Source organism: Nicrophorus vespilloides, unplaced genomic scaffold, assembly GCF_001412225.1.
Source record: "Nicrophorus vespilloides isolate i.1.1-1 unplaced genomic scaffold, Nicve_v1.0, whole genome shotgun sequence".
NCBI classification, from domain to species: Eukaryota; Metazoa; Arthropoda; class Insecta; order Coleoptera; family Silphidae; genus Nicrophorus; species Nicrophorus vespilloides.
This window is the reverse complement of record NW_017096900.1, coordinates 53,525-67,188: the sequence shown is the minus strand read 5'-3', so window position 1 is coordinate 67,188 and position 13,664 is coordinate 53,525. Positions and strand designations below refer to the sequence as shown.

The 13,664-nt window shown below is 33.5% G+C and overlaps 3 protein-coding genes across 6 annotated transcripts; 1 reads left to right on the top strand and 2 right to left on the bottom strand.

Moving 5' to 3' along the window:
- Window positions 1–17: 17 nt before the first annotated feature.
- LOC108558418 (60S ribosomal protein L39) lies at window positions 18–944 on the bottom strand. Its single transcript, XM_017915332.1, has 3 exons — window positions 854–944; window positions 627–730; window positions 18–126 (listed from the first exon to the last, which is right to left on the bottom strand). Exons 1-3 carry the CDS (start codon window positions 854–856, stop codon window positions 78–80), a joined length of 156 nt encoding a protein of 51 aa, XP_017770821.1. The 5' UTR covers window positions 857–944; the 3' UTR covers window positions 18–77.
- Window positions 945–1,496: 552 nt separating this feature from the next.
- LOC108558414 (exportin-5) lies at window positions 1,497–6,201 on the top strand. 3 transcript variants are annotated; one of them, XM_017915326.1, is made up of 10 exons: window positions 1,497–1,604; window positions 1,817–2,115; window positions 2,172–2,708; window positions 2,920–3,069; window positions 3,124–3,503; window positions 3,563–3,888; window positions 3,948–4,915; window positions 4,974–5,097; window positions 5,156–5,853; window positions 5,922–6,201. In XM_017915326.1, exons 2-10 carry the CDS (start codon window positions 1,840–1,842, stop codon window positions 6,051–6,053), a joined length of 3,591 nt encoding a protein of 1,196 aa, XP_017770815.1. In that variant the 5' UTR covers window positions 1,497–1,604; window positions 1,817–1,839; the 3' UTR covers window positions 6,054–6,201. The 3 variants fall into 3 exon arrangements, with proteins under 3 accessions (XP_017770815.1, XP_017770817.1, XP_017770816.1); XM_017915328.1 differs by having other exon boundaries at window positions 1,497–1,655; XM_017915327.1 differs by having other exon boundaries at window positions 1,497–1,671.
- A 1,018-nt stretch (window positions 6,202–7,219) lies between these two features.
- Window positions 7,220–11,942, bottom strand: LOC108558413. 2 transcript variants are annotated; one of them, XM_017915325.1, is made up of 6 exons: window positions 11,864–11,942; window positions 10,143–10,261; window positions 9,812–10,063; window positions 8,241–8,509; window positions 8,092–8,176; window positions 7,220–7,354 (listed from the first exon to the last, which is right to left on the bottom strand). In XM_017915325.1, exons 2-6 carry the CDS (start codon window positions 10,231–10,233, stop codon window positions 7,341–7,343), a joined length of 711 nt encoding a protein of 236 aa, XP_017770814.1. In that variant the 5' UTR covers window positions 10,234–10,261; window positions 11,864–11,942; the 3' UTR covers window positions 7,220–7,340. The 2 variants fall into 2 exon arrangements, with proteins under 2 accessions (XP_017770814.1, XP_017770813.1); XM_017915324.1 differs by having other exon boundaries at window positions 7,305–7,354; window positions 7,882–8,176.
- Between the last annotated feature and the right edge of the window lie 1,722 nt (window positions 11,943–13,664).

The window sequence follows — 13,664 nt, the reverse complement described above, 5'->3', positions numbered from 1 at the left end:
AAATGAAAATAAATTAGTTAATATTTAAAGTTGTAGTTTATTTTAATCATTATCAAAATTGATTCTGGTGTCACATCTTACAACTTCAACTTGGTTCTACGCCAATGACGCCTCTTAGCGTTGTATCTGAAATAAACAAAAAAATGAATTAGAAATAACAAAACAAACATTAAAACATATTTGGAAATTTATATTAATAGTAGACAAAAAATACTGCAGTCAATAGATCTTTGTATTTATGTATACAATAAATTTAACTTCACTGATGATTAAATATAGTCAAGTTGTGAAGATTACCAATTTACAAATATAACATAAAACACAGATTTAAAAAAAATAATTCTCAATTTACTGAAAGCTTTTAGTAAATGTAAGATTAATATTGATATGTAATAAACTATTGAAATATTTTCTACACATTTATTGCATTATTTTCAAAACGTAAGCTTCATACGTATTAAAAATAATGAAAAAGTGAAGTTCGTATATCGAAGATATGGTATGTAAATCATAACCTCAAATATAGAACATTTATAAAAACAACCACTATTTTTAACTAATTTTTTTCGCGATTTTCTCAAACAACAACGATATATAATACACATGAAAATCTCTGTTGCATTTACCTGATTGTGTTTCCAGTCCTCATTCTAACCCATTGGGGAATTGGTCTGTTTTGTTTGAGTTTTTTAGCGAGTTTACGCTTGATGATGAAGGTCTTGTGGGCCGCCTAAAAACAGAAAATATTATTAAAAAACGATACTTGCATGCGTAAATTAAAGAATGTTGTAAAAATATTCGATGAAAATGCTAGGATTACACGAATTTTCGTAGAATTATTTTAGGTACTCACCATTCTGACCGAACGGAGGCAAAATTTCACACAAAAAGACTGGCTTCACAAATAGTTGGCATTAGGCGATGTGATCGTCCTTCGTGCGCATGCGCGAACAATTTGTCAGACAAGTTGCATACGAAACTTATTGTTACTTCAATATTGGAAATATTTATAAAGATTGAATCATTTCCGATTACAATAATATTACGTAATTTCATGTAATATTATTACAATATTTTTTGTAATACTATTTTAAAAATTATTATTTTCATTACTAGAAAATATTGTTCTCATGTTTACTACATTTATAACGAAGAAAACATAAACTTTGTTGCTTTTAATAATTGAAACTTATAGTTTCAGTGGTAATAATATGTTATATTGCATCGTCATTTATTATTTGCATATTATTTTGCAATATTGTTCAAGTTTTTGTTACTGTATGCAACCAGATGAACCTGAAAAAACTTCTATAAATATGAAAAATTCCCGTTTTCTATTGAACGATTCAACAATCTAGTTTAATTATTATATTTTATTGTACATAAGTTGTGTAAGGAAGCGCGTAATTAAATAATAACTTCTTTTGGGATTTTATTGTTGAGTATTTGGTAACAGATTATCCTCCAAACTGCTGAAAACTGCTTTATAAATCGAAGATGTCGCTCTAACAGCCGGCAACGGCGAACAATTTTTGTTTGATTTTCATTGCGAAAGGCATCAATTTTAGAATAAATGTTGTAAATAATACGAAAATATATTCAAGGTTCGTATGTAATTCTTAGAACAACGTCAATTGCTTTTGATGATACCTAAGGTATTCTACTTGTTAGGTGTGTTTTGCCATGCTGTTTTGTTTTTATGTGACATGTGTGTGTGAAATAAAAAAAATTATAAATTATCCACCAACATTTTGGGTTGCAATTAGACATATTGCAAAGATATAATAAGTTTTACATGAGCCAACTGTTGTTACAGGTATATTATAAATAGTGGGTAGGATGGCCGGTCCCGATGTTGCAGCTTTGGCAGCTGATCTTGCAAGAGCAGTGGAGCTCACTATGAGTCCCACAGCAGCACAAGCTGATCGACTGAAAGCTTATAATGCTTGTGAGAGTTTTAAAGAGACTTCACCACTCTGCGCAGAGGCTGGTCTGTTCTTAGCTGCCGGAACACAACATTCGATTTTATCAAGGCATTTTGGGCTCCAGCTGATGGAGCATACTGTTAAGTATCGATGGACACAGATATCGCAAAATGAGAAACTGTTCATTAAGGTATTTCTTGTATAATGTTGTAACTGTCATTATTACTGTGTATTTCTATTTGCCAGGAAAATGCAATGAAATTACTGGCTGCTGGTGGCATCAGTGATGAGCCGCACATGAAAGATGCATTGAGTAGAGTTGTTGTTGAGATGGTGAAAAGGGAATGGCCTCAGCAGTGGCCAGGTTTGTTGGCTGAATTGTCAGATGCTTGTGTTTGTGGAGAAATACAAACTGAGCTAGTGTTAATGGTATTTTTGCGTTTGGTTGAGGACGTTGCGCTTTTGCAAACTTTGGAATCTAACCAACGACGGAAAGATATTTATCAAGCTCTTACAACGAATATGGCTGTCATTTTTGAATTTTTTCTACAATTAATTGAATTACATGTTGGTCAATTTAGAGTTTGCAGTGAAACTGAAAACCAGCCTAAAGCAGCTGCACATGGAAGAGTTGTACAAGTCGTACTCCTCACATTGACTGGATTTGTTGAGTGGGTTTCCATGTCCCATATAATGGCCCGCAATGGAAGACTACTGCAAATACTTTGTCTGCTCCTTAATGATAATTCTTTTCAATGTCCAGCTGCTGAATGTTTGTCACAGGTAATTTTACAACATTTACATCAATCACATTGCTCAAAAGATGGGATTTTTAATACATACAATGAAAATTTAATGAAATTTATATAAATAAATTGCCACAAAAACATTGAATTTTGGTTGTGAATTAAATAAGCTGATATGTAATTTCATTTGAGCATTGTAAAATTTTTATAAAATTATGATAAATAAGAAATAATTATTTTTTTTATAGATTGTAAATCGTAAAGGAAAACTTGAAGAAAGAAAATCTTTAATGTTTTTGTTCAATGATGAGGCTATTCAGTGTTTAGTGTCAGCTGCCAAAGTTTCAATTATTACTCTCAACGAACAAGATTATTTATTTAAGAAGAAATTGATTCAGGTGATTTTATTCATTATTAAATGCAAGTCAGAAAATAATTATTTTAATTTTTAGATTCTTTGTGGTATTGGGACACAGTTATGTTCCTTGTGGGGTAAGGATGGTATGCAACGTCCTTCAAACTATTCCTTGTTTTTAGATGCCATTCTTGCATTTTCTTCCCATCCTAGTTTAACGCTTTCCCACCTCGCTAATCCTTTGTGGAATAGTATGATGAAACATGAACACATTTCTAGAGATCAAGTTTTCCTGTCCTATATTCCGCAGTGGGTTCAATGTACTGCTCCTAAATTAATTAAACTAACTTATCCAACTAACAAAAACTCGAACAATCCGAACGAGGCAGCTTCTTATACTCGATTCGAATTTGATAGCGAAGAAGAATACTCTATTTATTTCCATCGTTGTAAATCGGATTTCTCTGACAGCTTCAGGTACTTGCACATACTCATATACATTACGTTTATTTATTAAATTTAATTATTAATTTTAGACAAGCTACTGTAATAGCTCCTATCGTCACCTTTAGTTACGCAGAGCAGTGGTTGATTAAATGTCTGCAAGTACCAAATATTACTGGTGTTAATACTACTGATCCAGTATACCTCGAATGGGAAGCCCTTTCTAATTGTTTGGAAAGCATTTTGAGTCGCGTCTTGCAAGCTCAAGAACGGCCCTCCGTGCAATCTGGATTAACTCTTCTTCAGATGTGTTTAACTTATCAGCCAGTTGATCCTCTTATACTGTCTACACTTCTTACATGCATTTCTGCTTTATTCGTTTTTCTAAGTATGTCTTCAGGGCACATGGCTCCAGCAAGTAAGTTTCATTTCATATAAATATAACCATGTATAAAATATAACAATAATGTTTTACAGTTAATTCAGTTGCGATGTCTGGAGCATCTCTACTACCTCAAGTTTTGGAAAAGATATTCTCTGCGTTGGTATATTCGCCACCTGGGCAAAGTAAAGATTCAAGATCAAGGGCTGTAAAAAATGTAAGAAGACATGCAGCGTCTTTAATGGTTAAGATCGGTGTCAAGTATCCTCTACTTCTTTTGCCAGTATTCGATCAGATTCGTGTGACTGTAGACAATCTATCACATCACAATGGTCCTGCCCAACTGAGCATGCTGGAACGTGTTACCCTTCAGGAAGCTTTGCTCTTGATATCGAATCATTTTTGTGATTACGATCGGCAGAGTACTTTTGTCCGTGAAGTCATGCGGGAAGCAAACGTACAGTGGACATCTATTGCTAATTCTGGAGCGTTCAAAGGAGCCGTTGAATTCATGAATTTCGTCGGATTAAATAAGACACCGGTCTCAGGAGACGATCCATGTGGAATTAATCGCAGTAATTTGGTTTATTGCGTTAATTTGTTACTGGGAACAGTTAAAAGGTGCAACTGGCCAGAAGACCCTGAACGTGCAACCAGAGGCGGATTTGTGGTTGCTTTGACTGAAGCTGGTAATCCAGTATGTAGAAATCCAGCTGCGCCACACATCGTGCCCCTTTTACCTCACATATTATCTTTAATTAGAATTTTTAATGAAATTTTTACACCCGAAGCTCAAGCGATTTTGCATGATGGTTTCAAGGGTTGTTTGAATATGCAGGAACTTGAAAAGGCCAATTTGTTGGGACTTGTTGGGCACGTATCCGAAGTAAACGATACGCAAACGAATATAAGTACATTGGAACGTATGCAGAGATTCTTGTGTGGTCTTCACGAAAGTTGCTATCATTTAATGGGCTCAGTAGGTTCCAGTTTAGGCAGAGATTTGTACAGTTTGCCTGATTTGGGTCCTGCAATTGTAACCAGCGTCCTGGCATGCCTACAGGTAAAGATTTCTATTTCCAATTATGTCTATGTTTGTTCATCTATTATCATATTTTTAGTACATTCCTGATTACCGTTTGAGACCCATCATTAGAGTGTTTCTCAAGGCTTTTATCTACTCATGTCCTCAACCATTTTACGAGGTTGTCCTCTTGCCAATAATGGCATATTTGGCTCCATTAAGTGAGTATATTATTTTATTGGTCATTCATATTGTTTATTTATTATGTGCGATTTTCAGTGGTATCTCGATTAAATACGAAATGGCAACAAGTTAGTGAATTGAGAGGAAAAGAAGCTCAAGATGACAATGCTGATGCACAAGAAGTGTTGGAAGATATATTAACGAGGGCTCTGACTAGAGAGTACATAGATCTTCTGAAAGTGGCTTTAGTTGGTGGCAGCTTAACACCCGAAAATAACCAGGACACTATGGAAACTGAAGATTTAAGCATGGACGCTCCAACACCTACTCGTACCAATTTATCTAGCGAAGTAATTTCTGATCTTGGGACTTTACTACTGAGATCAGAGAAGACGTGTCAATCATTGGTTCTGACCGTTCTTGGTACTCTTTCTTGGATCGACAGTAATGCCTCTCTAAAAGCCACTTTCCTCACCGGACCTATAATAAGACTGTTAGTCGCTGACAATACACTAAACGGGGAAATGGCAGCTCACATAATGGCGGCAGTGCTAAATGGACTTACTCTTCATGGACAACACGACGTAAACCAGGGTTCCTTGTTGACTCTGGGTGCACAAATATACGAATTGCTCAGACCCACATTCCCAGAAGTATATGCTGTAATGCAACAAATTCCAGGGATCAATCCCGTCGATTTGCAAAAACTTGATGAACGCATTTCAGGACAGACCAGCAAGGGGAATAAGGTTGAAAAAGTTAAGAAGGATTTGTTTAAAAAGATTACATCTACGGTAAGTGACAATTGTACAATTAGAGATGTTCATAAATTGGTTTGTTTATTATTTTTGTTTTGTTTTAGTTGATTGGACGCAGCGTCGGACAATTATTCAAGAAAGAAGTAAAAATTCAAGATCTTCCCAGGCTAGCAATTCCAGAGAGATCGGTGCGAAAAGAGGTTATTCCTGATTTGAGAAATATTTTTAGCGCATGATTTATCTGTTTCTAGCATTTAGAAATCTAAGTAATTTATTTTCAATTCTATTCTGCTACAATTATTGTACAATAATGGTGTTGTACAATGACTGGTTTTAAACCTATTCTATGTAAATAATTTGTTACTCATATATTATTTGTTTATTATGAAAAAAAAAATGAATGGTAACTATTAATAATAATAAAAAAAAAAGATATAATATGAATATGAATGTTGTGTTTATATTTTCTAATTTAAAATCTGTATAAATTATATAATAAATAATGTTTATCGAGTAAAACGTTCCTAAAATTAAGACAATTTCTTCGTGATTAAATACTTTAAATAAACTTTAAATTCTGTGCCATTGTCTATCTAATATTTTTTTTCGATGAAATTTACTTTTATTTTTCTGTTATGAATTTACGTGAATGTTTATTGATTGGAAAAGAAAATACATTTATTTACATTATTATTTACTACTTATATTATTATTATTTACCATTTTCACACGAGTTTCTATTTCAGTTCGTTAAAGTTTCATATATTTTCATACATTCAACAGTAAAAATACTTCAAACATTTTATTTATTTATATGTATGTTAACAATATCATTATTTTTTATGTAATAGTCCTATTATTATTTATTACTGTAAAATGGTGTAAATGTGGAAAATTATTTAATAATAAAAAAAAATATGTAACCAGTGCATAATTGTAATAATTTAAATATAATAAATAATATAAAAGTACATCTATTTAATAATAAAAGAGGATGAGGTTTTTTTTTATAATAATTGTATTGGAATGTTATTAGTAAATGGATATGTTAAAATATTGGTTGATAAAAACAATAGATTTCAGAAATTAAATTGATTTATTATCCAATCCAAAAATAATGTACCTTAAACATGTCCACGTTAACAAATTTAGTCGAAGTCTGCGTATCAATGAGAAGTTTCATTTGTATTTTATTAAATAGATGGAATGACGAGACACGTTTTTAACTTCTATATGAAACTTTCAAGAACGCAGTCGAGGTTCGAAATACAGGTTTACAAAAATATATATGATTTTCATCTCAAATAAATAAATAAATAATGAAATAAATAATAATATCAATCCATATAGCTAATTTTAAGATTTTTTTTTTGATTATTATTTCTTTTTTTTTGTGCATTTTATGTAATTTTGAGTATATATGCGTTATATATGTAATTAATCCGTAAATAATTGAAGTTTTAATAATTAAATGTATGATGGTTTTAACCAGTCAGGCCGCATGTTGTTGAATCCATTGCCATTTAATAGACGGCAGCTGAAATGATAAAAATCAGACAAATTAGCTTGTGTTTAATTGTTTGTACTTGTATGCAATGTTTTCTAATACTTTTGATAAAATTCTATATATTAAATTGTATTTGGTCTGAACTTGTACAAGATCATATTCACTATGTTAGTACAGCAAAGGCCCATTGAGTAAAAAGTACGACAAAAACGTAAAAACGACAGCTATTCTAAAAAAACGGAAAAAAATATAATTTTGGGTCACTTACCTGTAACCAAGCTGTAATTAGTATTGCGCTGCGAGCTCTAGGAATTTGTGTTCATTAAGTAATCATTTGCTAAAGCAAATTTTGAATTTTGTGTGTTCCAGAAGAAGAAGCAAATAATTTCAAAATTATCCGATCATTGTAGATGTACCAAAAAAAGGCTGTCCTTTTAAAAATCGGCAATGGGTATAGAATATGAATATTCTACGATTCAAGCAGTTCCATATGTTCTTTTATCTTTTTGAATTGAATTTCGTGTTGATGTTTGTGTGTGTGTGGTGTTGATACTTACAGAATGGTCTGATGGGGTGCTTGTCCCAGAGGTAAGTCCTCTTGACTGGGGAGAGATAAGAGTCCCTCAGCCAGAAAGGTGACCTGCCCCAGCTGCTGTAAGGGCGGTATGGACGTAGAGACGGCCAGAAATGCCACCAAGGATCGCGAGCGATAGAAGACATGGGAAGGTAGGGAGAAGGGTTGATAAGATCGTCAAATATGCTCTTACTTGGGCGGAAACCACCAAGGGAGAAGATTGGTTGTCCGGCATAGTTGTATCCAACTTCAGATGGACGAGGTCCCCATTCACCAGCCTAAAATAATAACATATTAGTAACGACGATAAGGTAAGGGCGCGGTCTCAATTGCAACATGTACCTTGATTGGAGTAGGCGAAAGAGATCTTGGCCAGTAGTGGTTGAGTCTGTCGATCAAGTTCAGACGGTCCAAAGAGTTGAGCCAGTCCTGGTGAGGGTTGTACTCTGGTTTCGGAAGCTGAGGTCTCTTGCTATAAACCAAATAGAGTGGATAACGGCTGAATGGATAGGTGGTGTGGTAGTGGCTTGGTTCTCTCTTCAAGACGCGATCGATGTGATCCCTCCAAGCTTGATCGGCGTCGAATGGTTTGCTCTTGGAAACGTGGAACACTATACACAACAACAATAAAAACTCATCTGTAAAATCCCATCTGTCAAAGCCCAATAGAAAAATATAAACGAAACATCCACAATCGTAGTTCAAATGTGGTAAAACATCGAATACTCGGAAGTACAGCGACTTTAAACTTCACGACATGCAAATCTTAAAGACCAGATCGAATGTATTACAATAATTGAATGCGTTCACGTATAATTTACACATAGAATATAAGAGAAAAAAAAACAACTAATTTTCGCTTCTTTACCGAAAGTAGTTAAAATTCTGCATTAACAATTATCAAAGAATAAAAAGAAATGCAATAAGATGTTAAAAGTGTGTTTATAAGCTTCAAAAAAAAATATAATAATTAAGGAAGAGTACATTTGCATAAGCACAAATCCGTTAAAATATATCAAAAAACAAAAAAAAATACCACCTTACCTGGTAATAATCTTTTAAAAAAAAAGATTGTTAAAAAAAATGTCACCGCTAAAAAAACATAATATTTCCCATTCGAAAAAATAAAATAATAATATTTAATTAATGGGAAACTTTGGGGGTTTGTGTTTGTAGGTGAAGCAATAAAAAAATATAGATCAATCGCCCTAGCAAATGCTGGAGTTATTAGAACAAGCCTTTAATTAATAATACTAGTCTGCTCAAGCATGTATATCCATAAGTTAGTGATAAATATTTTTTTTAGGGGTAACAAGATTTTGTTACAATAGCTCAAGCTTTTGCAGGGGCAACACTCATCTAAGTAGTTCCCGTTCGAGTTTGTTTGTTTTTTTCTTTACTTGTTTTTTTTCTGTTTATTTATTTAACACTCATATAATAAATATATGAATTATTTACACTTGAATCTACTGTGCTGTTTGTTACATTACATTTGTTACAGAGTTCATTGAGCGTAACTAATTATAATAGGTTATTAAATAAAAAAAAAGAAAAGAAAATATTGATAAAGGCGCATTTGATTCGATTCGGTGGTGGTGGTACATATTATACACACGCGATGGTGTTAATTTAGTCGATTTCCACTTTATATTTAAAACATTTCTGAATAGCGGCCAAAAACATGAATGTGTGACTTCCCAAATTTTTGGCACAGATCTTTCTTTTCGTATTCTCTGTATTTTTTTTTTGTTGTTGTTGTTGTTCTCACATAAAGTAGAAACAAATGTATGAGTTGTAAGCTTGATTTTGGTACGTTATAGTAGCTTAAGAAGAATTAAAATTAAAAAGGCGAGACACGTATTTGCCCTTCGTTGTTTTCACGCCCGGCGTGGTTTAATGTCTGGCAGACTTACCGGGTCTGTACCTATCGAGGGAACCGTAGTTATGAGGATAGATATCACGTGGAGTGTATCCATAGGTGTTACGATGAAGAGGATCGTATCTGTATCCAGGTACATTGATGCGTTCGGCGGCGTGGATTGGGTCGTCGTAGATGGATTTGCCGTACGGCCACGTGGATCCAAACTCTGGGTAGTCAGAGATTGGCCTGTAGATGCCCTTTGGGCTCCTAGAGTAGCTATCGTTAGCTCTGATATCATCAGATCCTACAAGAAACAAACAAATTCACATTTCACGTTAGCTTCGATTCGAAACATCTCATCATCATCATCATCAGTATAATACCTTTAAGGGACCTTACGAAGGATTGCCAGAACTTGGCTTTCTTCGAGGCCGTTTCATTTCGACCAATCATCTCGAGGTGATTCTTAAACATTTTGGCTTTTTTCTATGTCTCGTTCGTGCTGCAAGAAAAGCAAAGAGAAGAATTAATAAAAAAAACAAGAGCTAAATCTGAAAACGAAAGATTAATTTGTTTGTTTTCTTTTGATGATGATGCGTGTATTCAGTATATTCCCACTAAGAGTGTACGCCTACGCAAGGCGTCTTGGTTGATGTAAGGCACCGGAGCGATCTAGTTTTGGACGTCGAGGCCACCAAATTCTAAATTTAGTGTAGTTACAAAATTCCTGCTCCGTTTCAATTTCTTTTTTCTTTCTTATTCTATCCACAAATTTATTTTTTCGCGAAAAAGAAATCCACCATATCCGACGGACGGAACGAATACGCGAAATGGAGAAGACCCCCCCGGTCGTGCACACCGACTGCGATTTACGTAACCGTTTATTTACGGTGGGATGTGTTGGCTCCCTCAGAATGACCTTAGCCAATATATTTTTTTTTATGTAACAACTTAGCTTAAATATCTCACCGCGAAACTATGCAGTGATCAAATATTTATATTTGTATTTCGGTGGAGCGGAAGAGTTTACGTTCGTTACAATTTATTTATAACATTCAGTTGGCAAAATGACGAAACGTTTGCACGTGCGATAGTAAACATTCATTTTGGTAATAAACGCAATAAACTTTATATTTCGGATCTGGCAGCAAACTCGGAATTTTAATTGTCTTTACATATTTCAGTTTTGTATTTTTAGATTACCGCCTATGCATTATTATCTGAATAGCTTTTCAATTATACATTCAAAAATAGACAAAAAATAACGTTAATACTGCTATGAATCAGACATGTAATTGAAAACGGCTACATTTAAAAATTTGATACAATGTTAATTATCTTTAAATTAAATTAAATAAAATCAAAATATAAAAGCTTTTGATTATTCGATGCGATGGTAAGAAGAAATTGTTGTTGCGTAATTTGTTTGAATTGAAATTGAATAATCCCATTGCTTAAAACCGAAAGTATACAAAGTACTTGGACGTTGTGACGTCGTTGGTTCGCGGTCTTAGTCCGGGCTTAACAAATAGGGCAAGCGTCCGAAAATAGTCTCGTCCTATTATAGATCCGTCCGAGAATCGGACAAACACTGGACCTCATTGCTTGCCTTACAACACCATAAGTGAGGACAAATCCGTATCTAAATATAAACGTGTTCCACGAAAAGGAAAGCCGATGATTAAAATCGAAGTAAATTTCAAAATAGCCCAGCAACAGATTACATTTGTCGAGCAACAAGTTGTATTCGCGAAACGAGAGTCTTTACTTTTTCCTATTTCCTTCTGTAATCTGATACATCTTTGAACTAATTTCAATTTGGATTCATTATAATTTTGTTGTAATATTTAATGCATGAATATGATGATACGTTTGCGTGAGATATTTGGATTCGCGAAAAAGCTTTCTCTGCGTATAATTGTTGCGTAATGGTCGGAACCTTTCAAACAGTTTCTACTTACGGCTTCAGCCAATGAGGGGTTTTAGTAAATGTCGATGATAAACTGTGTTGTTCACTGTTGTTATATGTATTTTATTTAAGCCAGAAGCGAAATATATTTTTGAGAAAAATGTTGAAGATTGCGTTTGCTGCTGAAGTACTAACCTAAGTGTTTAGTTTGCGAGTCGTGAGCGGCGACTGGTGAGTTCGGTACTAACTGTTTTAGCGTCGGGACGTCGTCCAAGAGGCGTTGGGTGCGTCGGGGGGCTCAGCGTCACGCGGAGGCGGTAGCTCTTTGTTTATAACACCATTCATGGGGTACGAAACACGAAGGCGCATAATTATTACATTTCTTATGTTGCTTGTTTCTTTTCTTTTCTTTCTTTCTTTCTTCTTTTGCGCTCATTCGATCCATACGGGATTTTCGCGCGATCTTGTGCTGTTGTTGTTCCCATCTCTCCGACCAGGCAGGTCGAATCGGTCTTGTTTCCAGCTGATGATCGAAAATAGAACAAACAATTAGTGTGATAACAGGTCCGGTGATACACACAACAGTTTAAAATTACACACTTGAGCCATTTCGAAATTATTTAACCCTGACGCCGTCTCACTCCATCCTCCTTATTTATTTATCCAATTTCCCTTACATTTCCAACGCGTATCATTTTAACGAGTTTCATCATAACGTTCGCCTTTAAAATAGACCGATTTTTCATTTCTATTCTTGATCTATTATGAAAACTACGCCGAAACGTAAATATTTTTCGGACCTTGAAAACTTGAATGAACGTTCGAAAAATCTCTATATTTTTTTTTGTTTGTAATTTGATGGAAAACTGCGTAGTTCTTCTGATTTCATTTAATTATTTCATGTTGATTGCTATGTTTGAAAAGACTTTACGATTCTCCAGCCATTAGCTGACTTTTAACTACCGACCACCAAGATTTGATTACATAGCCGTTGAAATATACATTAGGTATGTTCTTTTTTCAATAAAATTTAATCAATTATATCACACATCAATTATATTACAAATTAAGTATTTTAGATTATATTATATAGATTTATAATTATTTTGTAAAAATTAATAAAAATTGTTAAATTACATAAATAGATACAAAATATAAATTGGTGTATTTATTAAATTTTAGCATTTTTGCAAAAATAATAGTAAAAGTCCATAAATGAATACATTTTTAACAGAGAATTATGATAATAATCTAAAACGATAAGTGCAGAATTATATAATATTAAATTCTAGCCTTTTTGCAGAATCCTAAATCATAACTGAGGCCATGGCTTGAATAACTGCGAGGCCATGGCAACAAATAAACACGAGCGAGCTTCACCTCTATTGCTAGGATGTCTGAGAGAGTCCAGTTATGATGGTCATTTAATACGTCTAAAATAAACTTAAGCCTAGATCTGTGGCCAAGGCAGATTTTACCTATTCTATAACACCTGTTAAGTGGGTTTTCGCATTTACAAAAGATACAAACATTTTTGTTACAATCATATGATTATATACGATTCATATGAAATATAAAATTTGGGATTTCTGTAATTCAGTTATAATAAAATTTCTTGTTACAAAAGTACAATAATCTAAATAACGTCTATTCAAATGTGATTTACAACATTTTGTTTTAGCAGTTTTACATATTGAATTTGTAATATTTAAAATGCAAATTTGTAGTATATCCTTTTTTTTTATTAAAGAATTATTAATCTAGAATAGGACTAGAAATTGTGGGTTGAATAACAATATTGGCTTAAGTATTTTATTTGTAGTTTAAAAAGTTTTAAATAAACGTGAATTTCTTCATCATCTGAAAACAGTAATTATTCATTTATCGTCCTGTCAGAATGGAAAAGCGTCATTGCAAAATATATTTAAAGTCGATGCAGCAATCATTACGTAGAGGAGATGTGGCCTTTCCCATTTAAAATAAATATGCTTATATT